This window comes from Arvicanthis niloticus, chromosome 2 (genome assembly GCF_011762505.2).
Source record: "Arvicanthis niloticus isolate mArvNil1 chromosome 2, mArvNil1.pat.X, whole genome shotgun sequence".
NCBI lineage: Eukaryota > Metazoa > Chordata > Mammalia > Rodentia > Muridae > Arvicanthis > Arvicanthis niloticus.
This window is the reverse complement of record NC_047659.1, coordinates 54,714,906-54,741,383: the sequence shown is the minus strand read 5'-3', so window position 1 is coordinate 54,741,383 and position 26,478 is coordinate 54,714,906. Positions and strand designations below refer to the sequence as shown.

The window sequence follows — 26,478 nt, the reverse complement described above, 5'->3', positions numbered from 1 at the left end:
CTAGCTAGTGACATTGCTGGCTTCTTCAGGAATGCAACTGAAGCCCACTAACATATTTTAAATGTGAAGGTTTTGTCATTGCTATATTTCATGGCCAAACCCTTAAAATTTGCCCTTCTATTCCTTTTAAGCACCACCCCTTCCATTGAAATCATGGGTTTTCAGAGTTAGACTTTTAGGATTATACCATCGGGAATTCTAATCTTTCAGGATTATGATTTGGTGGATTACAGATTTTATTATTTTTTATCATTAAGGGTTTTAACACTTGAATTATAGAATTCAGGAATGTGGCTTTGGGTATTATGTCTTTGGGTGCTTATATAGATCACTTATGCGGACACAATTGATCTTGAGGAACTAAGAGGCAAATTTGTGATATTTTAGATTCACTGTTACAAATGTTGGAGTTTGTTAACCATTTTGGTTATTTATTTAGCATTTTCTTCATCCTAGGAGCTATGTTGAATGTTGGGGTCTCAATGGTTAACAAGTTCGTTGTTTTGCCATCAAAGAGCTCACTTTCTATAGCAACAAGGTGATGTATACCGAGGACTTCTTATGCTGTGCTCCTGACACTAAGTGCATTCAGCAAGGAACCAAGACAATACATGAAGAAGTAAATATGCAAGAGTATAAAACAGTATATATAAAAGAGTATATAACAGCAACTTCTTTAAAGAAAGATAAAAGAGAGTATGGTAGATTAACAGCAGTCTACAGCTAGGCGTATCTCAATCCCCAGAACCTGTCAACAGATTATTTCGCATAGCACAATTGCCTTTGTAAGTGGAATTGAACTAAGGATTATTGTGGCCATGCTCATGAAATCCCACATTTCCTTGTAAGAGGGAGAGAGAGGAGTCAAAGTCAGACAAAGGAAGGCGATCCATGAATGGAAGCAGAGAGCATATGAACCCACGGACTTGGAAGATGAAAGAAAGGGCAGAGCCCGGAAAGAGAATAGCTCTAGAAGCTGGAAGGGTCAAGGAATGAGTTTTCCCCCAAGAAAAATGGGAGCTGTACGGACACCTTCGTTTTCCATTTTAATTTAGACAGAGTCTTCTGTAGCTCAAGCTGCTCTTGAACTTATTCTGTGGCCAAGGAAAACCCTGCCTTTTTCGCTTCTCTGCCTCAGTGCTGGCATTACAGGTTTGTCCCATTACATCTGCTCTGTGTGTTTCTTATCTTTGTGTATCCTGGTACACAGATGAGGGCAGACTGGCAGGACTGAATTATGACGTGGGAACACACAGGATTTGTAGTGAGCTGAACGGGAGGCATGAGACCACGGATAGAAAGATGGCGTGTGAGCTTCTGATGAAATCTATTAAAAACCTTCCATAAGAATATATTTGTGGGGAAAATCCTGAGTTAATATATATCTGAGGTTACTGGTCATCGAGGTTATTGGTCAGGTTGATGGAGGTGAGATGTAGCCAACTGGAACATAATATTGGAAGTTCAGTATAGTTCTGGAGTTGATGACAGCACCTCTGGAATCCCATCCACTAAGAGGAAGTGTGCATGTGTGCTTGCGTGCGTGAGTGTCTCTGTGTGTGTGTATTTGTGTGTGTGCGCGCATGCACATGTGTTTATGTTTGTGCGTGTCCATGTGTGTATGTGTGTGTGCATGTGTGTGTGCACGCACATGTGTGTGTGTTTGTGCATGTTCATGTGTGTATGTGTGTGTGAGATCCTAAGGACCTGGGTCTGGTGACACAGAACACTTGAGAACCCCTGAAGAAGACAACTCATCAAAGAGAAAGAGTGGGAGCATGGGCCTTATTGTTTCCATCTTCATGGCAAGACAAAGCCAATGTTTGCAACTCCTGGCCTTACTGAAGCTTGACAAATGGCAAGCTGCCCCTTTGTAAAGGTCCTCAGAAGTAGCCATTGCCTTGCCCTGTTTGCCTTGGCTCTCCGGGAGTTTTTAAAATGCCAGGGAGCTTGAGACTGCCAGACAGCTGTGAACTCAAGATGTTAACACAGAAAGTGAACTCTTCCTGGAACCGACACAGCTCATACCTACCAGTGACTGCCTGTAAGAGGCTTAGTGGTGGCTGGGCTTCTGCTCCTAGAAACACAGCTCCCTGGCTGCAATCAGATCAACCAGAAGCTTTTTCTTGATTGCTGGGTAAGACTGAGTATTTGCTTTCAGTGCCTTGAATAAAAGTCCCCGATTCCTCTAGCCCACTGGAGATTTATGTTTGAAATGATTTGTCTACTACAGTGTGAGTGTTGAGCCCAGAGAAACCCTCCTGCAGCTAGCCCTCCTGATGCAGGAGTGTGACCAGGATAGAGAGTACAAATGGATGCCTATGGGATGGATGGAGCCCTTGGGCAATAGTACAGGAAACTCCAGTTTTAAATCACCCTTCAATGCCTGACTCTCCCACCCACCCCCACCTTATAACATTACGAGGACTTCATAAAACCCCCCTACGTGCCTAGTCTGCAGCAACACTAGGCTCTTGTTTCCTGGTTGCAATTCTTAACCTTGGCTAAATTCTGGACTTTCAAACAGAAATGTTTCTGGAATCTAGACCCCACGCCTGGAGACTGCAAATTAATCATTTTGAAATGTGGCCAGACAACTGGGATTAAACAGCAATAACACTCCCAGGTAGCCCTGTTGTGCAATCACAGTGGAGAACTGCCCCTCCTGACAGGAGGAAGTTAAAGGTGACTCTGAAGGCCTCCTGTTGAGTGACGGTTGTGTTTGGGTGGGTAAGCTCTGTTCTTTGCAATTTGTCTGCAGCATCATCAGATCCAGGCAGAGCTAAGGCTGAAGGGGAGGTATCCAGGGAAAGGTAGGTCTCTTTAATATATCTATAAAATTGTGCTTGACAGTAATACCGACTTTGTAAGGTGAACATTTGTCTATGAGAATTAAGGGTTTGCACATACTCCTGGGCAATCAAAAGATGTAGTCATAGAGATAATGTAGCTCCTTGGGGAATCTCAGAGGAGACCCCTGAGAAGGTAGATAGAGCCTTGCACACAGAAACTCCGTTGTGTCTCATGGCCAACAACTTCTGCAGTCACCCAGTAAGTAGATGCTTATTATTGATTTTTTTAAATTTAATTTAATTTTTTTATTTTTGGACAGGGTCTTAAACATAGTCCTGACTGGAGTAGAACTCACTATTTAGCTCTGGCTGGCCTGGACCTCAAACTCACCTGCCTCTGCCTCCTGAGTGCTGGAACTAAAGGCTTCTGCCATCACTCGGAATTTTGAGTACTTTTTAGACCTATATGACAAGAACCTGCACTTTATTTAACAAGAAACTAGGTAATGCCTAAGCAATCCGATTTGGGGGATGTTTGGCAGACTCTTGGAGTTCAGCCAGGGAACTCATACTAGCAGCATAGTCCAGAGAGGACACTGGCCCTAGGGAAAAGAGAAAGCTCCCGCGGCTCCACCCTCTCGCCAGCCTTCCTTCAGGCGCTTCGTTGCCCTGGCAGCGTGGGACAAGGCCCAGGCTGTGGCTGTAGCCACTCTTCCTTCCTCCAAAGGTTTCTGGTGGGTCACCATGTTCCGGGGAAGACTCGGGAGCCGGGTGGGCGCCCTGGAGGAGAGGGCGCCTGTCGAGCTCCCAAAGGCGGCTGCTGAACCCGAGCGGGTTCTGCTTCGCGGCATCTTCGAGATCGGGAGGGAAAGCTGCGATGTGGCGCTGGGCGAGCGGGCCCTGAGGTGGCGAAGCATCCAGCCTGAGCTCCCGGCTGGTGAGTGGCGGCCCCCCACCTTTCCACGCCTCTCACACCCTGCAGCCGCCACGCCCTCCTGCCACCTACACCCCTCTGTCCCTCCGCACCCCCCCCCCCAGCCTCCCGTAGGGGTTGCAAACCAGGAAGTTGCAGTCCACCTTCCATCTGGAACAAGTTTTGAAACCCGATTTTTAATGAATTTCTATAGAATATCGCGTCATAGATTTGTGCTTTACGTAAACTTACCATCTATTGACTTAAAGGTTTTTTTTTTTTTTAAATAAGAAAATGCGATGCAATTTGCAGTAGAAATATTTCAAGTCCTCTTCGGTTAGACGTGTCTTGGAGAACAGTGGAATGTGGTTCACAGTCTGTTTTTAATTAGCTACGAGTTTATGAAATTAAAAAGAGCTGATTCCTCCCGCCTCTAGAGGGAAAAAAAATCTCCTTGTGCCATGGTTTGTCATAGAATGGAAAAGTCATTGTTTGAAAGTTTGAAAGAAACGTATAACTAAATGAAACCATCCAGTCAGGGACCAGCATTAGCAAGGAGTGTGAATTCCACCTGAGTCACATGTGCAGAGCTGTTCACTTCAGCAAAGATACTTTGGGCTTTAAGTAGAATGTTTTTACATCTTCTGAAACCCCAAGGTGAAGTGTTTTCCCGATTCTTTAATATTACAAGTGCGGTGCCAGGATGTGCAATCTTTGTTAGACTATAAGTCAGCCTGAGTTGGGGAATATAAATGTTTGCAACTAGAATCTGGATTAGCCCAAGGAACCAGTTTAAGCTACAGTCTGACAGCGTTCAGAGACTGCAGTGCAACGACTCCCCCCACTCCCCACACTTGGAGGTCAATGCTACCGCACAAAGACAAATAGTGACAAGAGGAAAGAAATCCTGTTTTATAGTGAGTGGTGATTGAGGAAAAATAGGTTTAATTAGCACTCCTGGTAATAGAATTTGAAAAGCTCTCATGACAGTTTTATTATTCTGAAGTTTGCAAGTGTTTAATTTTGCCCTAAGACCGTTTGGTTTTCTTTCCCTTCATACAGAGCACACTAGTTTTCTTTGCAATTAACACCTAGTATTTAAACCAGGATCCTCAGAAACTGGCACTTGTATTTGTAGAACAGCCCAAAAGGCATATTGCTAAATCCAGTGGGTAAAGAGCATTAAGGTGATGGTTTAAACGAAGCACTCTGATGTTGCATTATTGCAGCTATGAGTGATGAGGACTAAGTGATGGGGGTTCCAGAGCAGAGGAGAGACATATCCAAACCACCACACTTAGGAGAACATGGCGTTGGGATGTGTGGTAGATGAAGCCACGGCTGTTGGTGCTTGGCAGGTACCTAGCATCCCAGGGTGGGGATGGAGTCATGAGGTCTCTGGACATTATCGCATGGTGTATATGAGCTGTTATCAGAGCACTACATTTTTAAACTCCAAGTATCTTAGCAGTTTTATTGAGAAATGAGATACTCTATGATCTTCCCTAACTTGTCCATCTTGAGGATGATGAGGGAAGATACTAATGTATTTTATGGAGGCCATCAATACTGGAACTGGGATTAATTAGTGATCTTTTTGGCAGGGTAAGTGACTCTGATCATAGTGACTGCAGTTCCCTTATTGGGTTCAAGGTTGTCTTAGAAAGAGTGTTGTGTAATCCTCTATATAGATGAGGTGGGAAGCTTAAATACACCAGCAATAAGTTTTGGCTTTTTTTTTTTTTAATGAAGGAATGTTTTCAGTTTAGTGTATTAGCTCTTTTTCGGGAAGATATTAATCCTGTAAACAGAGTTATTCCTTGTAAGCTCTGACACTTAGCGCTCAGGTGTGTTAGTGAATGTTTTGCAGAGGCAACACAAGGACTACAAGGACTAGCATCCTTGCCTGACACCTAAAAACAGGACTCTAAAGACTGACACTGACCAGGCAGGCAGTCATCAGATGTGAAGTAACTAGCATGCTGTGAGGGACTTGTCTTGAAGAAGTTCAGTGTGCTCAAAAGACAATGATCTGTTCATGATAGCGGAGACATCATAAAGGATCGACTAGTTGTTTAAGTCCCCAAAATTTAGGGAGAGGAAAAAAGAAAATTGAGCATAATGATATTTCATAAGGGCTGGCAGTTATGTTAGAAACCAAGACGTTAGCTGAGGGGGCCTGGGTTTATGGCTGCTTTCCTGGGATGTGTGAGGTACTGAGTTCAGTTTCCATACCCCTCTGAAGGCCCAATCCTCCTTTGTGTCTTTAGCCTGAGTGTCTCTTTGTATTTCTTGGCTTGTGGTTATATAACTCTGTATCTTCACATGGACTCACATTGTCTCCATGTGTTCCCTCCCCTTCTTATAAGGTCAGTGGCCACCAAGGTCAAGGTAACTCTAGGGTAATCTCTCCAATGAACTACAATGGCAGACAATTTCCCAGTATGGTTCTTGTTAAGGTTCCGATAGAATTTGGAGGAGACAGACCGGTTCACTAAATTTGTGGTGGAAGTTGGGAAGACAGTTTGGGTTGACGGCTTAAGGGAAGAATAGAAAACGAACGGCTGTTGCCTGGGGGTCGTAACAGATGAGCATCAGTCAGGATTGTACTAGAATGTTCCAGAAGTAACAGAGGCCTGATGACAAGAAACTCAAGGTTAATCCAGTAGAAAATATAAAGTTCTGCCGTGCTTTTCTTTTTTAATTTTAAATTGTTCTACAGCGTCTCCATTCCAAGCCCTGTCACTAATGATGGCCTATGGAATTCTTATTGAAAACGCTTACCTTCCATACCTCCACTGTGTAAATGGCCTTGGATTTCATTCTGCTCCAGTTGTGCCTACCTATGGCTGCAACCACCTCTCAAGTCTTTCTCCAGGCTCAGGAAGGATGCTGCCTCCTCCTCTGTAGAAATTAGTCTTCTTTCTCTCAAGCTCTTTTACTTAAGTGTGGTGAACTGCTCAGGGCTTGCCCTTCCTGACAAACCATGGTCTGGATCTCCAACCATTCTCTCTCTCTCTTGTCTCCATGTCGCTTGTTCTCAATTTTTCTGATGAGCTTTTGGATAAATCATGTCTTAAATTTCCTCCCATGAGTCACCTCTGAATTTTTCCTCAATTCTGGGAGGCCTGCTATCTTATTCTCAGCTGAAGGTGCCCAGGAAAAGGTTTGAAGCAGTATTCTGATTATCCAATTAAATGGAAAATGCCAGTCTTTTCCTTTATGAAGTTCTTCGTTCTGTAACACGACTCAGTTCCATTGGCTTAATGCCAATAGCACCTAGATTTCTAGTCTCTCATGGGACTTCATTCTACATGTTTGTAAATTTTGGTGTTCCCAAGGAGTCTCCTCTGTTGTGACTACACATGCTTTTCAGACAGTGTATCCAACTGCCAAGTATATCCACACTGCTTTACTCCTTGCCTAAAAGTCACTTTATAGCTATGACTGATATTCAATCAATCAGCTGCTATTGATTTACAGTGCTTGTATATTGGTGTCAGAACTATGCATAGTTTCAGACACATGCTGATGGATAAGAGGGGTTACTGCATTTCCAAAGATCAGGTAAGATGTGAGTCCAGAAAGAACTGTTGGTACTAGTAATAAAGCAGCAGGAGGTCGTATGCTTAGGCTCCAAGGGACATATTGATGGAGCAGGCCTGAGTTTAGAGATAAAGACATTAGGCTGGATCTTTGGCCTTTACCTGACTTACTTTTCCCACCTACCCTTCAGGGAAGGTGGTTAGAATTCACTTCCCTCAGCTCCCTCTCTTGTATTGGAGGCCAACAGTTTGTAGGCAGGGTTAGGAGAGCATTGCTAGAGTGCACAGGTCGTGGCTTCAGTGCACAGTGCAAGTAAAGAATGATGGAGTTCAGACCTGGATGGAGGAAGGAAGACAGCCAGGATAACTGGTTTACTCTCAGCTCTGGCATGTACCAGCCACAGGGAGAACATTTACTGAACGAGCATGTCTATGACGCCTTGCTGCCTCATGAGCTTCAGTTCTACCTAGTGCCTTGTACCATGCTGAGCACTGCTAAGTATCAACTCATCCCCTATAGGAGGTTCATCACCTCCTTTCTCCACTTTAAGAACCGGAATTTTTTTATAAAAATGTTCTTAAGGGGGTCTCTAATATAACCTACATTAAAGTGAATGTTTCTTGGTCAGAGTGAGTGAGTCTGTCTCGTTGGCTCTCACTTTGCCTAATGTGACCACATTTGTTTCTTTGAAAACCCGCCGAGTAGTAGGGAAGGAGCTGAGAGACATGTCAGCTAACAGCGTGAAGTCTCGGTGATCTACACCTGTCTGCCTCTTCATCTTTATTTCCCAGTGCATCCCTCAAATTTCACTGCCTTGGGATAGACAGAATGGCAGAAATAGAATCCCATGGACTGTGGTTTCCATGTGACTCCTGCCACCTAGAATTGGCTTCCTCTTCTCTTTTTGCAATGCTCCCATGTTTGCACTCATTAAAACTAATGAAGATTCACTTTAGATTTGTTTCCTTCATTCTCTTTAGGCATTTGGGGGCTCATATACAGCGACAGGAATCAGCTTTCCATTCTCATTAGAGGACAAGCTCCTTGTATGTCTTTAACTTTATATTGTTTCCTGATTTCTAATATAAGAGTTAGCGTTGCCTCATATCTTTGCTGTTGGGGTCTAGCAGGGAGTTCCTGTTTTGCTCAGCTTCAGGGTCATAAAGACCAAGAGTCCGGTGCTGTCATATAAACTATATGAACCATAAGGTATTATCCAGTTCAGAGAATAATTTTTTTTTATTGCTGCAATAGTTCTTGATGATCTTCTGATTAGGACTAAAAATTGTGGCCGCCTTGCTTGTGGATCTTACGTGAGTTTATTCATGCTGACATGAGGTAGTTGTCAAGGTAGTTGTCTGTGACCTAGAAGGAAGTGATATCCTAAAGATATAAATCAGGTCACATTTCTGAGTCCAAATGTGTTGGGTATAAGGTACCAAGATCCACAGGGAAGCTCATAGTCTTGAGCAGATTCAACTGACATTTGCCTGTTTCTTTTAACTTCTATTGAATTTATTTGACAATTTCATATATGTATTAAGTACATTCTAATTATTGTAATCTCATCTAAACTCTCTCATTCCTATCAACACCCCCTTCTCTACATTATTAATACAATAAATTTTTGAGTCTCATGGAATTTTGCCAGGGTCATTTGTGTGATTATGAATTTAAATCTATCTACTGAATCCCAGTGAGCTTCTCAGTGGGTACACAATTGAAAAAGATGACTTCTCCTCCCTCAGAAACTATCAGTAGCTAATAGATTATTTTGGAGGAAGAAGGCCCTATGGGCTTCTCCCTGATCAACATAATCTCCTTGATTACGTTGATAGGCCCAGTGTTGTGTAGATCTGGTCCATACAGCCAGAACTGTTGAAATCCACCTGTTTTGTACTATGACTGTTAGCCTGTGCTTTTGCCCATTCAGATGTCTCCAGAGTTTAATATTTTCAACAGTAATGGTTGTCTATTGCATTGTTTTTCTGTCTCAACCAATGGCATACTTCTAGGAATATGTGTTGGTTAAATGGTGATCTTTAATTTGGAGTGTTATATTAAAGTAAAAGATGCAAGACCTTGTACATACATCCTAAGATATTTCACTGTCTTGTTGATCAGGTGTTATTTGTTTCCCATAAAATAAGCAAGACAGAGAAAGCAGGGGATGAGGGGTATTGGACTAGTTAAGTATCAAGTTGAGTTGTACTTCACTTATAAATGTTGTGTTTAGGGGTCTTGTGGCTTGTATCAATAGCCTCAGAGCTTCTCATGCCGGGAACATGTCTCCTCTGTTATTTCTCATTGCTCTGAAATGAGGGCTCTGGGTGAACAAAAAAACATGATGTACCTGAGCCGATATATGACCTTCTAAAATGAAATTTTCAAATCTCACTATTGGTTTGTGAAGGTCACTCTGGTTTTCTTTACAAATGATGATTATGATTCACCAAGTTAACTTTATAATTTACTAAAAATCAACATCTTGGAGTGTGAGACTGTTATTGGAGCTTCTACATTTCTGGCCCCTGTTCGAATATATGGTATAGAGCATATTTTAGGCATGGACAGTGGAAGCCTCTTAGGTCTTAACTCTGCAAGCGTGTAAGTAATTTAGACCAGTCAACAAACCTGGAGGAGCAACAGTTTATTCAGCTGCAAAATGGAGGATTTGTATTACAGCAGAGTCTCTAAAGAGCATCCATTCTGATCACCTGTAAACCTGTAACTTAAAGAATAGAAACCAGAACATTTTTTGTCCAACAAAAAAAAAGTCTGAGTAAGCATTGAATGGATTCAGAGGATTCAGCATTTTGGTGTATGTGGAGAAGTGGTTTTGTCTCTTGGCAGGAACTTTAAAATGTAATGAATTTATCATTAGAAGGACCATGTGGGAAACAGGGGTACCCTTCAACTCTCCAGCACTAGAGCATGATGGGAAATCGATTGGCCTTCTTCACAGGCCTGGTCTACTTGTTAGCACAGATTTTTCATGATGGACAAAAGTAACATCCCATCTTAACTTTGTTTTATCTTATGTTTATGTGATTTTTACCAAACTTCTGAGCAGACTGTAATCTTATTAAAATATTACATTTCAAACACTTTTATGTAAAGTGTTTTATTTTAATTATGATCTCCAACTCTATTTTCACATATTTACTACTTCTGACACATTTTAAAGTTGTTTTCTTAAAAAAAATTACTTTCTCACCATAGCTCTGAGCTCAGAGAATTAGATCAGTGACCAGAAAAATCTAAGAAAACCAGGCTTCAGGGAGAGTCTTGAAAGCGTCTCTTGTTACAGGGCAAAATGTTTTTCTCTGTTCTTAAGTTGATACAAACACATCTACTTAAAGGAAGTTTAGCAAAGAGAAAGGTAACGTGGAACAATGTGAAAATGAGAAAATGAGAAAAAGGAATGATTTTTTTTTCTTTTAAATGGGAGTTGGAGATTTAGCGGGGCAGGTCTTTTTCTAAGTATTAATCTGCCTAAGCTGTTTGGGAACAGATGTAAGCGAAACAGATACCCCGAGCTCTGCCTTACATCCAAACTGAGACATCTGTCAGAGGGCCTTGTGGTCAGGAATAATGGAAGGCAGGGCTAACCCCTCAAATGACCTATTCCTCATGTGAGTTGGGGAGGCAGTAATTAGTAAGACATGGTGCTTTGAGTTGTCACTCTGCACACTAATAAGAAAGCGTCTCAGTGTGGCATATTCCAAAGCTACCAAACTTGGAGAGATTCTTAAGAGACATATATAAAGATTCACCTTTATGTAGTAACTGTATTCTACCTGGTAATAAACTTTTAAAAATGCCTATTTATCATGTGGAATTTTCCCAAAACATTTATTCTTTATCAAGATAAATTGGTCTTCATCATAACAAAAAAAATAAAAATCACAACATAAAATACATATAGAGTGACATCTCTCTTGTAGGACTGCCAATTGGACCTTGAGGGATGGTGCATTTGAAACTGGCCATTATAGGTCCCATGCTCTGCCTATAGCTATTTAAACAACAGAGATATAGCTAGTATGATAGAAAAGCAAAATTTTATTGAATTTTAATCTATATGAGCCTAATATATGCAAAAGACTGGTGACAACTTGGTTAGACAATGCTTTAATAACACAGAGTGGGAATGATCATTTTTGAGCTAGGGATGTAGGCCAGGGAGGAGATGCTTATAAGGTCTGGTTTAATCCCCCAACCTAGTACTTCTAAGAAGAAAAGAGAAAAGAAAGAAAAAGAAAAGAAAGGGTTAAGTTTTCTTTATTTTTCAGGATTTATGTTTAATGTATTTTTCTACACAGGAAAGTATACTTTTCAAAATGTTTACACCAGTATAGAATGGAGGGAGTCATACAAGTTGAATGGCCTGTTCACAAGAAAAGTGACTGAGTCCTAAGCTGCATTTGGTGGCACTCTGGAGGCCAAGGCAAGGGATCTCAAGTTCAGATTCAAATCCAAAGGGAAACAAACAAACAAACAAACAAAAACATATCAATGCAGATCTGGAAATGGCAGTTACTCGAAAGTGTTCTGTGTATACAAGACGGCTTTTGTTATTTGTGGGTTAATTGGCTAGTGATTAAGCGTGCAAAAACCACTGTACTAATTCACCACAGTCGCTGTGTTTATTGTTCAAACAAATTTGACAACTATCAATGTGCTACTAATTTGGAATGGTCATTATCCTATCTGGCCCCTTGGACCTTGTGAAATTCTGTAGACTAGTTTTTATTCCAAAAGATGAAGAGTTCATTTGAAGGCAAACATGTTCAAACTTAACCTATCTTAATTTTCTTTTTCCTCTTCTTTCTCTCCCCTCCTGTGGGCTCTTTGTGAATGAAACTGGTACACAAGTGCTCCCTAGGAGAGGAGACAAATCTTCCATTGGCCCCTTAGGGACATACAGTAAGAGGCACCTGGAGGATAGGGGTGGCAAAGGTCAGTAGATTAGAGTTTTGGAGCAGATGGCACTGTCCAGAGCTTGGGGCCCTACAAAGGACCGAAGAAATGTACATATGACAAAGATAAAGGCTGAAAGAGACAAGGTGATGGGTACAGACAGCAGAGTATTGTTGGGTACAAGCAGCTATGGTTGCCTTCGTTGGGGTATGTTCGAACCCACTGCAGTTTGACAGTGGGTTTTAGAGGTCCAGAGATACCTTGCAGTTATGAGGTCTCACCTTTCAACTGTCCATCACAATCCCATGTTTTTATGGCTTCTAGTGTGTCTTGTGACTAGATGATGACACTTCATATTACAGAGATAATTCAGCAGAATACCACCGGGTTGTAAGCACAGCCCCCTCAAAAGCCTTTGTGACGGAATCCCTGGCACAGTTTTAGACATGTGAGGCTGATAATAGAGTGTTCCATGCTGAGGGATGAGTTCTACCTCCATGTACATAAATGAATTGAGTGGTACCAAAGAAAAGGAACTCTTTAGTAGCTATGATTCTTCTTATGATCTTGGAATTTCCAAAGTCAGGGTGTGCTAGCAGAAGTTAGGGGGAGAAGGGAAGGAGAGGGCGTTGCTGGAAATTGAACCTCATGCTAATGTTTGACATAAAAACAAGATTTAAGGGGTTCTCAGCATAGGAAATGACAAAACCTAGAGCTAGGAAGGCAAGTAGACAGACAGACAGAACGACAGACAGACATATACACACAGAGAGATTAAATATTTTTGCAGGTTTATTTTATTTTATTTGCACGATTGGTATGATGCTATGCACTTACAGTAAGCACAAGGATAAGTCTAAACTAACATACCAGCTGGCATCAGGGGATTCCTGTGAATGCTCCAAGATTTTGTATCAGAAACAGTATTGTGTAAATGTCTACTGCTGCTACACAACATTGCCCTGTGCTTGGCTGCAAATAGTGAACACACATCAATTGGTGTTTATACCACCAGGCTCTGTGTGAAGTATTTTTTTTTTTTATTGTTTTACCTTTGCAACAAGACTTTGTAGTCTGGAGAGAATGTTATCAGCATTAAATATCTTGCCCCACGCCTCACTAGTCAATGCAGTTGATTGGATTCAAAGTTTGGCAGTTTGACTCAGGTGCCTGCAATTCTTATAATGCCGCCACTTCAGGGAATCTAGATTCCTCCAGCACCCTTCAGAGTTTTTGGTCCCACATCCCACAAGGTAATAGTGAAGACTCAGGGTCCTACCTCCAGCCCTAAAAACTCTCAGACAAAATCATATGGCTTCTTCTGCTATTTAAGAAAGTTAACAGGAGAGTTTGTAGTTTCTCTATTCATTTGTAATTTCTGAGTAAATGAAGAAAGTATGAGTTTTAACAAATGGTTTCGCTTTAGTTATTTTAATTATGTGTACACATGAATGTCTCAGTGTATGTTTGCACTTGTGAGAGAAGGGGTCAGTGGAGGCAAGGGGTATGGGATCCCCCCAGAGCTAGAGAGGTAGGCATTTGTAGACTACCCAAGATAAGTGCTGGAAATGTTCTTCAAATGAATATTCCCCAGCAGCAGTGTTAGAGACGAGAAGTGGCATTTTTGCATACTTTTAATTAGTGCTTCTCTTAAATCATTTGTTTTTATTTTATTTAGGAAGCTCTCAGTATGTGCTGAGGTTTCTGACACTAATCAGTTTGACAAGTCAAGGTATACATAATCTCTTGGAAGACGTAGTAGCAAGATAATGACTTGCTGATTTACATTTGGGACAGATGAGGTGTTACAGGGTATTGTGAATGATCATAGACAAATAGCTAAAGAAAAAAAAAATCATCTTGTTCCATGGGCAGAAGTACTGGGAAAAATAAGGCGAGAGGGAATTTAGGGTGAGCTCAGAGTCTGATTGGGAGTCAGCAACACAGATAAAAAAAAAAAAATCCCCTAGACTATTTTGAGAATGTGCTGGAAGGTTTGGGTTTATTTGCAGAATAAGTGCAAGGTCCATGTAGAATCACATATGCTTATGAAGATAGAGAGGTGATTACATTAGGAATATGCATGACTTGAATACGGGACAAGCACGTTCTATCAACCTGAGTGTTAAACCGGAGTCTCGAAGGCTGGATGCTCTTAGAAGTTAAGGGTTTTGTTTCTGTTTTATTTTTATTTTATTATTTTTATTTATTTACTTTGGAAATCAAGTTTGGATTGAGAAAGGCAACCAAGGATGCAGGCAGGCTAGATCAGTGGGTTACAGGAGGAGGATGGCTAATATACCAGAACACCAGGAGGCCGGGTGAGCAGACAGAGAGGATGAACATGTGGGAAACTATCACATATAGAACTTGGAGACTGTGGGGTTCAAGGAAAATATGCTGCAATGATGATGCCATTTATTTTTTAATTTTTATTATTTTATTTGTTTACATTCCTGTTGTAGTCCCTCTCCTCACATCCTCCTCCCATAGTTCCCCCTACCATTCCTCCTCCCCCTTGCCTCCAAGAGGGTGCTCTCCTCCCCCAACAGGCCTCCCCCTTCCCTGGGGCCTCAAGTCTCTCCAGGATTAAGTTCATCTTCTCCCACTAAGGCCTGACCAGGCAGACCTCTGCTATATATGTGCCAGGGGCCTCAGACCAGCTAGTGTATGCTCCTTGTTGGTGGCTTAGCCTCTCAGAGCTCCCTGGGACCATTTTTAAAGTAGGTAATTGATGGATTGTAGATATTGCTAATATCCATTCTCAAATAAGCTAAGTACAAAGCATTGTGTCTGTTACAGATCCTCCCAAAGACTCTGTGTCAAATGTGTCAGGGATTAGTAAAATACCCAGCAGAAGGGAAATTGCTTGAACAAAGCATTAATGGGAGAAATTACTCCTGAAGACTGTAAGTCGAACCAACCCCATCAAGCCTAAGTTTTGTGTTTTTTTTTTTTCAGAAGCCTCGGGTCTCTCCTGAATGTATCTTGTTTCTTATTAGAATGAAGGATGCTGCTCAGAAATGATAGCTTAGAGCTTTTTATATTCAGAGAATATCATTAGATGCTGATAAGGTTATGATCTTTGAACATTCCCAGCAGTTATTACAAAAAATAAAAGTGTGAAATAGCAGTTTATAAATGTACCATTTTCAATATAGAAAATAAGTTTATAGCTCTTTAATATTAGAAAAAGTCCATTCATTTCTTAAAAATCTCCATATTATTTTGGTTTAACATAAATATTAATGTTTAGCTCAGTTGTAAGTTTATGGATGTGACGAACATATTACTCAAAGTACTGTGTCCATCTGTACAGGAAGAATAACATGAATGGGAGAGGACAGCTGTTGTCATGTGCAGGGTTCTCATATTTTATGTTTTTTCGCTTTGAAAGTATAAAGCGGCTGCAGTATGTTCTGATGATGTTCCATTATGCAGATAAAGAGTTATTACTGTTTAATATCTTGTTAGATATATTTTAATAGCCCCATTAGTATCCCACATATTTAAATATTTCACTTAAACACTTATTATGTTACGAGAGTAGTAAACGCTCATAAAATGTAGAGATTAATTTTTCCATAAAAGTTGTTTACTTTTGATAAGTTTAACGTTTGTCATATTTCAGAAAAAAATATCTTTAGCATGTAAGCTAAAGATAGCTATCATTTCTCAGGTTGTGTGAATTCTTTACATCAGGACCAAATGTTTTCCAGAACTGGAAATATTTTGGAAAACAAATTATTGCTGGTCAACATTTGCTTTCCTGGGGTCATCTTGTCACATTAGAAACTTAGGTACTCATGAGACTTCTGTGTCCTGTTGTGTGTGGCCAATGCCGTGCTCAGGGAAACCATGACATGAATCCCAACAAGGGAAGCTATGGGGCACCTTTTGGATTTGAGTGTTTAAAGTCTTTTAGTCAACAACATTTATTTAGTATCAGTTATGTACATTACCTATTGCTCAGTTTGTGGACATAACTATGACCAAAGTAATATTACAGAAGATCTCAGCCTTCTGAAGTAGATGCCACACTTCTTCGACTGTTTAGTAGGTTATGTTACAATATTGAGTCAGTAGTTACATGTTGCTTAGCCAATAGCTATGGAGAACCACACTAAAACCATCAATTAAGGGATTCTTGTTTATATCCTAGACTTAGTATTATCATTGCCTTTAAGAATAGGTATATCAGTGCTGGGGAGATGGCTAGACAGTTAAGAGCACTGGCTTCTCTTCCAGAGGTCCTGAGTTTAATTCCCAGCAACCAGAAGGAACCACAACCATCTCTAACGGTATCTGATGCTCTCTTCTGTTATGCAAGCATACAAGCAAATAGAGCACTCACACACATACATAAATAATCCTTAAAAATAACACCTGTCTCTGACATAATTCTTGAATAAATAAATCCACATTTGTGGTCTGTTCTTCACTTAGAGAAGTCCAAGTAAGTTTGATGTACTACCAACTCTGAAAATTCAAACCATGCATCACTTTCAACTTACCACTAATTTCACACCCTGGAAATAACCTTGTATTCTGTTTTCCAACTTAGTCAGAGCCCTGGTCATTCCTGCTGCTAGCAATGCTCTTTTGTCTGCATACACTGTTGCAACATAATGTGTTGTGCATTTGATACGGATATTACCATATTGCCATAAGGAGCTGCTATTATTTTAGTCACCAACTGATTCTATGATAGTGTCAGATTTCTTTGGCATATGCTTATGTTTTTGTACAGATGACCCTAAGTAACATCTGCTAGCTTTGTGGTGGTATCTACTGTTTCCGTTTTAGGTTTTGGGTTTTTCAGTCACATTTTAAATGCAAATCTGTAATACTCCACTATGGTAGGCTCCTTTTATGCTTTATATATGAATGTTAGGAAAATGAACTGGCACTATTATCTCATAATGGGGACAGAAGTAAACACCTACCTATACATGGTATTTTAAAAAGCCCCTATTTGTGACTGTGATTTCTCACCTCTCTGTCATTAATTAACATTTGAAAATAAAAGATGCCCTTTTAATGGATCCTTTAGGTTTCTAAATTTCAAGCATATCTTGCCTTCTATTTTATGTGATATGGTTCTATAAAGTTGACACATTTGTATAGTAGTGACATGTGGCTCCAGTTAGCTCATATTTTGTTCGATCCCAGTCTTTCTTGGTGTCTTTGGTAGTCATCCTAGGTCAGGCAAAAGAACTGGAAGCAAAAAGTCTAGAAACTGTTGAAGTCTGTCTTCACAGGCACTGGAGAAACTCATAGAAAACAGAGATCATTGACTAAGATGCCCAAGGGGCCCTTTCTTGATTCTCTTGGCACGGCCTTGTCGGAAAAGAGCAGAAATTAAGAAGTCACACTGACATTTCCTTTTATTTCTGTTATTCTCCTGTTTTATTCTACCTATAAAACATATTTATTCAAAAAAAGTAGTATGACACCTTTTTTTTGTGGCATTTATGTGAATTCAGAGTATCAGTGAACTAAAAACCCAGAACATCCTTTGAATTTTGTAGCCCGTGCCCTTGTTTTCTGCTGGAAAATTAATTCGATTTTATTAGAGGGTGTTATCAATTAAATATGTCATGTCCATGCTTGCCACTAAACCTAAGCTGATACAGCACACATACATAGCAGGCACGGTCCTGTTCACAAGATGTGTGGTGTTGACATGACTATGCTTTTCTGCCCCAGCCATTGGCCTCCTTCACGCTCAGGGTGTCAGCAAGGCCAACATCTCCATGTTCATACAGTGGCTCTGGCTTCCCTCAGTCCCTCTCTGTCCCTTGGGTGGCTTACATCATTAGAATAACCTTCTGTTCCTCTGCTTGCCACCACTTGGCTGACATCACATTCTGTGCCTGTCTCTCATGGCTCAGTTTTGGCTGCTGTGTCATCTGTGTGGCTTCTCATCCAAAACTCAGTTCTACTGGGCAGGGGGGTGGTAGACTAGGATCCCTGCAATAGTTTTGAGGATAAGACCCAAGTGAAGCTGAGTGCTGGAGTAGCTTTTCATCTAGGCCTGAAATAGGAGAGCCTGGGACTGGAGTGTCCCTTGAGAAATAGGGATCTGCTTCAGCCTTCTGTGCCCAACACTCAACTGCTTAAGTGAGCTGGTGGGCTGAGTCCAAAGGGAATATCATTTCCACAGATTGTGGTTTAGTTTGTCTCCCTGTACAACTGAAGCAAAACTGAATAAGGGGGCGTTCCCAATGACTCCCTTCTTCTTGAGGAGTAGTAGACGGCTCACTTTGTCACATCTCCCTGCTTCTCTGCACAATCTCCCCTACACTCCTACATAAGGTATTTGAGTAGCAAGAAGACTTGGGAACACATTCTTAAAGGGAGTTTTCAGGTGTTGGGTATATATGGACTGATATTTGCTATATAAAAGACTACTTAGCTGTTTTCAGTGAGAATTCTCTATGTCTTAGTTAGCTTTTAGCATGGTAAATTTTGTTCTTACTGTCACAAGGATGGAGGTAATACAAAGAAACATTTTTTTCCATTAAGATTGTATCATGTCTTGAAGTGACCCTGAGCAGGTGGGCATGTAATTATTTATCTGATGCTCTTTTAGGAAGTCAATAAACCATGGGAGATAGAAAAATAGCAAAATTAATTTGTTTAAGCATTACGTAGGAAGTCTTGTGTACATGTTCACTAGAGAAACATCAGGTTTTTTCTCTTAAAGGACAAGGCTTTGTTTTGTTTTTAATAAGACACACTCTTCATAATTAAAACAAAATCCTAGTGTTAAGGGATTACAGCTTTAAATAATTGGATTTCTTCCTTTTGTCTCTTTGATCCCTATATATGAAAGGAAAATCTAGTTGTACCGTAGGATAATAAATATTTCCAAATTAAAGTGTTGTTTTAAGCATGGAATTTCAATAAATATTTTAAGTTTATGAATGATGATATAAGAGTAAATTAAGGTCAAAAGCCATTTTAAATTTAAATTCAAAAGCCAAAGATACAAAACATGGTCGAGCAGTGGAGCTGTACAAACACTTTTTATATGGCAGTGTGTTGCTCTCTGTAATAAATTATTACAAATTATCCACACAGTTTTGTTGAATCCTTTCTTCACAACACTATACTTATTTCCTTTCCCATTTGATACTTCATATTTTGCATGTCATATGTCTTGCAGGAGTACTCTCTGTCAGAGATGATTAAAAATTGAAACTGGTCAGCGTGAGAAAGCTATAGAGAAACACATAATGTAAATGTCCGACCTTATTGCTTTTAGGGAAAACTTGCAGAATCAACTGCAGTCTTCTTTCTTTTATTTCTTTACACCATTGAGTCTTTTTCATGAAATTCTAAAATTATTAGCATGGGAGTCTCTAAAGGTAGATGTTCCCTAAAACTGGGGGCATAATTTGAATGAGGTCGAGTTGCTCCATCCAGGACCTTCCTCAAGCATTTCCTTCAGCTCTTGAATCAGGGAAAGGATAGCATTTGTGGACAAAGAAGAATGAGCTGACAGGACTGAGTGTCCCCACTTTCTAGGAGGTCACTTGGGGATAGGGAACACCTTTACAGATCCATCTCATGAATTTCAGTCTTGGAGCTCTTTGGAAGCTCAGAGAAGCCCTGCCTCTTGCTCTAGTTGAAGACTTAAACAAACAAAAAACCCAAAAACAAACAGATGGAAATCTAGAGGTGGAATAGCAAGAGATTTCAACCTGACCCATTTGGCAAGCAGCATGGGTCCTATTGTAAATGATACTGTCACTTCTTAAACAGGTTCTTAGTCACCTTAATCCATGTCACCAGACTGTTTTGCAGCCCTTGCTATCTTGATGATTGTTTCCTAAAATAATTCAGTGATCTCTCAGTATAACTCAAATGTTCAAATCAATAATAATAAAGAAGGCCTGTGTTGAAGGTATTTCCTCTTTGGCATGAACTGTTGTTCAGCACTCACACTGGGAGGTACTGGACCCCAGACTGAAAGAAGGGAGACGAAGGAGTTGTGTGGCCGTCAGATTTTCATACAACGACAAAAACAATGGATCACCCACAGAAGATAATTTGGAATTGTTATGGAATAAGAAGTTAATGTGGGGACAAGGTAAGGAAAGAAGGGCAGTACTTGGCTGGAGCTACCTTGAGAGCACAGACAGTGTGGCTTTAAGCAGCCTAAGTGACTTTCTTCTCATACTTCCGGGACTGAAAGTCCAAGGTTCCACCAGGGTTGGTTCCTGAAGTGCCTCTCTCTGGCTCCAGGGCAGCTGCCTTCTTGCTGAGTGTTCACCTGGCCTTACCCTGTGTCTGCCGAGAGCAAGAGAGACCCAGCAATTGAGGGGGTGAAAGCAGGAGAAAAAAAAGTGAGGGAGAGAGAGAGAATAAGGGAGGGTGGGAGAGAGGGAGAGAGAGAGAGCGAGAGAGAGAGAGAGAGAGAGAGAGAGAGAGAGAGAGAGAGAGAGAGAGAGAGAACAAGCAGAGAGGGAACAGGAGAGAAAAAGAGTAAGAGCTAGTAAGAATGAGAGGGAGAATCTTGTTTTCTTATATAGGAGATCCATTCTCCCTTGAGATGTTCTTACAGGTTAGCTAATGACCTCATTGTTCACTCTTCAAACACAGTCCCACTGGGTGCTGGTTGGGCATTGATGTATGAATTCTGGGCCGTACAGTCCATAATGGATGAATCTACTACAAAATTGTAATGAAATCTTTTTCAAAGCTTCAAGTGAGTTTTCACTCCTAACTGTGAGGTAAGGCTTATCTTTCGATTTTAATGCAATGGCTATTGTTAACTTTCTTTAAAAGCCTATTTAAAAAAACAACTACCAAGAAATAAGAATGGTTTTAGGGCTCCCAAGTGAAGTAAGGCATATTGAAATAACTTGGAAAAAGAGATTTAATATAGGGTGAATATAAATGTTTAGGTTTAGAAACTGGAGAAACAAGGCAAAAAAAACAAAACAAAACAAAACAAAACAAAAAAACCCTAAGTGCTGGTTCCAAACACTGTCAGGACTTTGCTTGCTCTTGCCACTGTTTAACAAAGTTAAGTAATATGGTTACTGACATGATTGTTGATATCAGACACAGATTACGCTCTGGTCCCTTGATATTTACTACATGCTTATTTCACACTTAGGTAACGCCTCACCTCCCCCCCCCCAAAAAAAAAATTAACCAGTCAAACAAAGAAAAGGCCAATATTCCTTTAATTCTAAATCTTAGATGTATGTCTTACCAGTAAATAATTATTTCAAATGTTGGGACTTGCATTAGGCTACCAGATTCTTGGTCCCACACCTAAACCACTTAATAGCCATGGAAGAAGTGACCTACATGGACATTTCTACTTCATTCAGCTCTGGGTAAGCCACATTTGAGCTCAGCCAGAATTCTGACCTACATTTGCAAAGGCAGTGCTGTGCTGTTACCTGAATCCATTGTGCTACTGGGGGTGAAATACTAGAAAAGAAGCTGCCAGTGTTGTTGTTGTTGTTTTCCCAACTATGTTTGACCAGAAGTGATTTCTCATGTCAGGTGTCTGGCTTTGGGACACATGAAAAGTACAAAGCTTCCTAAGATTCCTATGTGAAATCATCAGAAAAGGTGATTCAGAACAAGTCAGGATGGTGAAAAACAACGATAGCCATGTCAAAATAATCTAAAGAGAGATTCAGATGACTTAATTGTATCAGAAAGTAGTGAAACGTAACTGTGGCTTTTGCTCAAACCTGCTCTTACATACGTGCGCTGAGTATTAAATCGTTTACTCCTTCAGTCACACACCCATCAGCACAGACTTAGAACCTCATCCTTATCTTGGCTCCGTAAGGCTCTGGAAACACAGAGCAGCAGATGTTATACGCAGCATAATTACATGTATCCTGGAAACATATCTTTATGAAGTAGGATTGCTTCTTGGGAAAACAAAAATTTGGCAAACAAAGGGCACTACCTTGCTGGTGTCAGCAGTCACTACTCAGGCTAGATTGTAATAATCCTGTGTAAGCAGTAACTGCAGGCTGCATGTTTCAGAGAAACAATGGAGTTCTAAAATCCACTAACCTGAGTAAACAGCAACCCACTCATTCCCTAAAGACTGGGGAGAGGTCCTCACCGCTGAGTTTTGTGTTTAGAGAGGTCTTTCTACAGCCTTTAAAAGATGTTTCTAGATTACCAAGTTCTGGCAGGTTGATGCTGAGGTTTGGGGACAAGCTGACTGGAGATGCTGCCTTTGTGCTGTGTTCTGTTTTAGGATACACAAAGCAGAAGGAACCCATGAAACAACTGAACCAAGCTTGGATCTTCCAGCAGCTCAGTAACTTTGAATTGAGTTGGGCACCCTGGGCTCTGCAGTTCTGTGACGATTGATCAGCATTGGTGTCCCTAGCATTTGATCATTTCCCTCTAATTCCAAATCAGAGTACCCTCTTTGCCCTCTTCTCTTTAATAGAACACACCCACTTAGTCAATGTCACAGAGGAACTGTCTAGACAACGTTTTGAGAGCAACTGTGTGAAACTTTTCTAGTGTGGGAAGCTGCAAAGTTGAAAAGACCTTGACCCATGTTTTCAAAGTTAATTGTGTTACGAGTCAGAGGCTTAAGTAACTAGGTTTGCTCACGGTTACAATCTGTTTATCTACTTAGCATCAAGATCATCTAACTGTGGACTTGTTTATATTTTCCCACAGTTATTTTGAAAATAAACAAGGCTTTCAGTACAGATTACTTATACCATGAGGCTATTCTGACATAATCGTGTCTTGTGTCATATGTCTTAGTTTGTGTGTTTTAGAGGATCAGCCTGTATGTTTTTGTTGATAATCATCTTACAGATGGGCCATCACCTGTTTTTAAAAGCTTAGCAACCAAGCCTCCTCTGTTGCTATGGCACAGTTTTCACATGTCTGAGAACCAAAGACTATGGATAAGGAGAGTGGCATATTTCAGCGTTCACATGCTACCACATCCAGTATTTCAGTTTTCAGTGCAGTGCTGTATGCTGGGTCTAGCCTCACTGAGTGAGAATGCCTTCCTCCTCAGCACAGTATGTATTTCCACAAAATACAGGATCTTCAGGAAGTTCTCAAGACCATGAAGCTAGGTAGCTGTAAACAAATTTCAGCTGCACGTCATCGGTGTTTGTCTAAAATTTAGCCATTCCATCTTGGTTTAAAATAGATGTTGAACTTTCCAGTGAAAGTAACTTACAGCAACCTTCCTAAATAATTGAATTTGAATGACTGTCTTGGTTTTTTTGGTCATCTTGAACACAAACTAAAGTCATTTGAGAAGAGGGAACGTCAAATGAGAAAATGCCTCCCAATGGACCGACCTATGGTTTTAAGCTGTGGAGAATTTTCTTGATTAGTGTATTGACAGAGGAGTGCTCAGCTCATTGTGGATGGTACCCTGGGCTGGTAGTCCTGAATTGTATATGAAAGCAGGCTGAGCAAGTCAAAAACAGTAAGCCAGTAAGCAGCATCCCTCCATAGCCTCTGCTTCAGATTCTGCCTCCAGGTTCCTGCCCTGACTGTGATGTAGAAATGTAACCTAAAATAAATCCTCTCTTCCCCTGGTTGCTTTGGTCATTTTTTTTTATTACAGCAATAGTTTTTAAACGTGCTACAAAACTCTGTGGAAGGACAGGAAATCATTATCCAGCTGGTAAACTATGGGATTTTTTTTTTAAAAATAAGGACTGAATTTGTGATCGTAAAAATTTCTGAAGCTTCTTCTATTTCATAGGCAGATACTTACTTTATTGATGGCTCATCTAATGGCATGGTCATGGAGGGGAGTGAAATTAGTTGTCCAGATATTTATTAATCTTAATAGACTGGTATTTCCTCTTCTTCAGCCCAACAGGTGGAAGTGGATGTTTTGATTGATCTATTGCAGTTAATTCACAAACCCTTAAATATCATTTCAGATTCTCCGTATCACTTCCAGCAATAGACTCATCATACTTACTCATCATACACACTGTAACTTCCCTGGTTTTATGGCAGAAGGAAATAAAGCAAGCTAATGCATTAACCTGCACTCTATTTACTTCTCCAGAAGAAAACTGGGGAGGCATATGCATCTGTCATTGCAGAAGTTAAGGCCCTATGTACCAAGGAAGAAGTTATTTTACTATTGATTCTGTGTTTAAAGCTGAACGTTGGGACTACAATAGACTAATCCATTCATCTGTAGAAGGGACCGCACTTAATTTTCCCTGGGATTTAAATCACTTCTTATTTGCATAGGATATCTTAATATTAGTATTACTATTAAAGGCAAATATGGGTTTATCTTCTACAAGATACTAGAACTTAATTTTATGGGCTCTACAAAGCCACTGTATGTTACCTTAACATTGTGTATCAGATTGCATAATTCTTTTCAGTAGGAGTAAAATCCCAAGTCCATAATATAGTCTACACTCATCCCCCCCTCGTTAAGTCCCCTATCCCATATCCTCTATCCTCCTCTTCCTTTTTGCTTTTATATCATTTTAATTATAGGCAAGTCTTAAGGTCAGTTCTAGGTTGAGGAACTAGCAATACAATAGATGCAAATAGATGCAAATAAGCTCTAGGCCTGGGGAAGATGGCTCAGTCCCTAAAGTGCATGCTGTACAAGTGTGAGGACCTGAGTCTCACCCCCAGGATCTACACAAAAAATGGTGGGCCTGGTGTCATATGTTTGTGATTCATGCAATGTGGAAGTTGAGACAGGAGTAAAGTCTATAAAGTCTGGCCTGCTAGAACAGTCTAATTGGCGAGCCCCAGGTTCCAGGAAGAGACTGTCTCAATAACAATAAAAGCAAGGTGGAAAGGTCTTGAGAAACAACACCAAGGTTGTTCTTTGCTACCCCCCCCCAACACACACACACAAGCATACACAAGCACATGTATACACAAGCACGCACACACACAAACACACATGTGCATACACCCACAAACGTATAAACATATATCTGTGTTCACATTCAAACATTTGCATCTCCGATGGACATGTATAAATACACACACAAATCACTTTTCACTTAAATATGGTCTTTAGTTGAAGATGATGCAAGCGGTTTAAAGATAGCTCATCATTATTGAAGACAAGGATTATTTGTTTGATGGTACTTAATCAAGCACTTATTAATAGTAGGAATACCAGGAATACTTAATAGGTCTTATGTCAGTGAATGCTTCATGTATTATGTCTTCTAGGGCATTGTAATGTAACCAGTTGGACTCTTTTACTGATCTGTTATAGATTTGACATGTATCTGTAAGTCATGAGGGTAATTTAATCCTCACTTGGCATTTTATCATTTATTTGTATCCCTTACATTGAGGAACTTATTTCTTGCCAGAGAAAATGAAGATAATAAGTTATTGCAGTGATATTTGTCTTGTTTTGGTTGACAATTCACAGGAGAGAGTTAGGCACGAGTAGCAATTACAATAAGGATCACTCTTCTTTCTCCAGCCAGAAAATTTTTCTGTACTTCTAGAAATTATTGGTTTTTGTCACTTCTTTCTAGCTTTAGGACCATAGTTAGATTTGAGTTGCTAATTTGTTTTAGGATACATAATAAATTGTTGGTCATTTATAGTCAGTTGACCCTGGTACTTGTATAGTGGTTTTGTTTGTTTGTTTGTTTGTTTGTTTGTTTCAAAATACGGGTGGAAATCCTGTTACAGTTTTGCTGCATGTTCCAGGTTGATTCCTGATCTACTGGCTAAAGTCCTTCTTCAAACAGGAGATCTTTCTCTTTGCCTTTCTCTTCAAAGACTAGATACAGTAGATGCAATTCTATTTGTTTGTGTATACAGATTTATTTCTTATTTCACATTATGGGGTAGCACTTTGTTTTGGCAAACTATAAGGAAACATTATGGTAGTAATAATTGCATTGTAAAAGAAAAGAAAACCAAATGCTAAATCTACGTGGCCAGTTGGCTTGCAGGCTTTAACTTGAGGTGACTGTTTTGAAGGCCTTTCTTTCTGATTGCAGTGGCTTATATTTAGTAGTGTTCTTGCTAGTGCAATAAAAGCCTCTTTAGCCACACAGGCACAGGTGGGCATCTTGGTAGCAAGCCCCATGCAGTGTGACACATGGCACAACCCTACATGGGGGAGAGAGCATGCAGCTTGAGCTAGGAGTCATTTTATGCTACTTTACTGTAGGTTTGTGGCTTTCTTTTTTCTTTTCTTTTCTTTCTTTTCCATAGAAAAGTCATTATCTAAGACAGTTAAGGAATATAGCATTTTGAAACCACAATGTTTATTATTTTTTCCCTAAAGTCATCAAGACTTAAGTCCTA

The 26,478-nt window shown here is 40.3% G+C and overlaps 1 protein-coding gene across 3 annotated transcripts in view; it reads left to right on the top strand.

Annotated features, from left to right (window-relative positions):
- Positions 1-3,361: 3,361 nt before the first annotated feature.
- Cerkl (CERK like autophagy regulator) overlaps positions 3,362-26,478 on the top strand; it is a 93,613-nt gene continuing 70,496 nt past the window's right edge. For 2 of the 3 annotated variants that reach the window (XM_034496596.2, XM_034496595.2), the window contains exon 1: positions 3,366-3,729. In XM_034496596.2, the coding sequence (XP_034352487.1) occupies positions 3,537-3,729 (193 nt within the window). In that variant the 5' untranslated portion in view covers positions 3,366-3,536. Of the gene's footprint in view, positions 3,730-26,478 lie in introns of all 3 variants that reach the window. The other variant, XM_076928953.1, reaches the window with a different exon arrangement.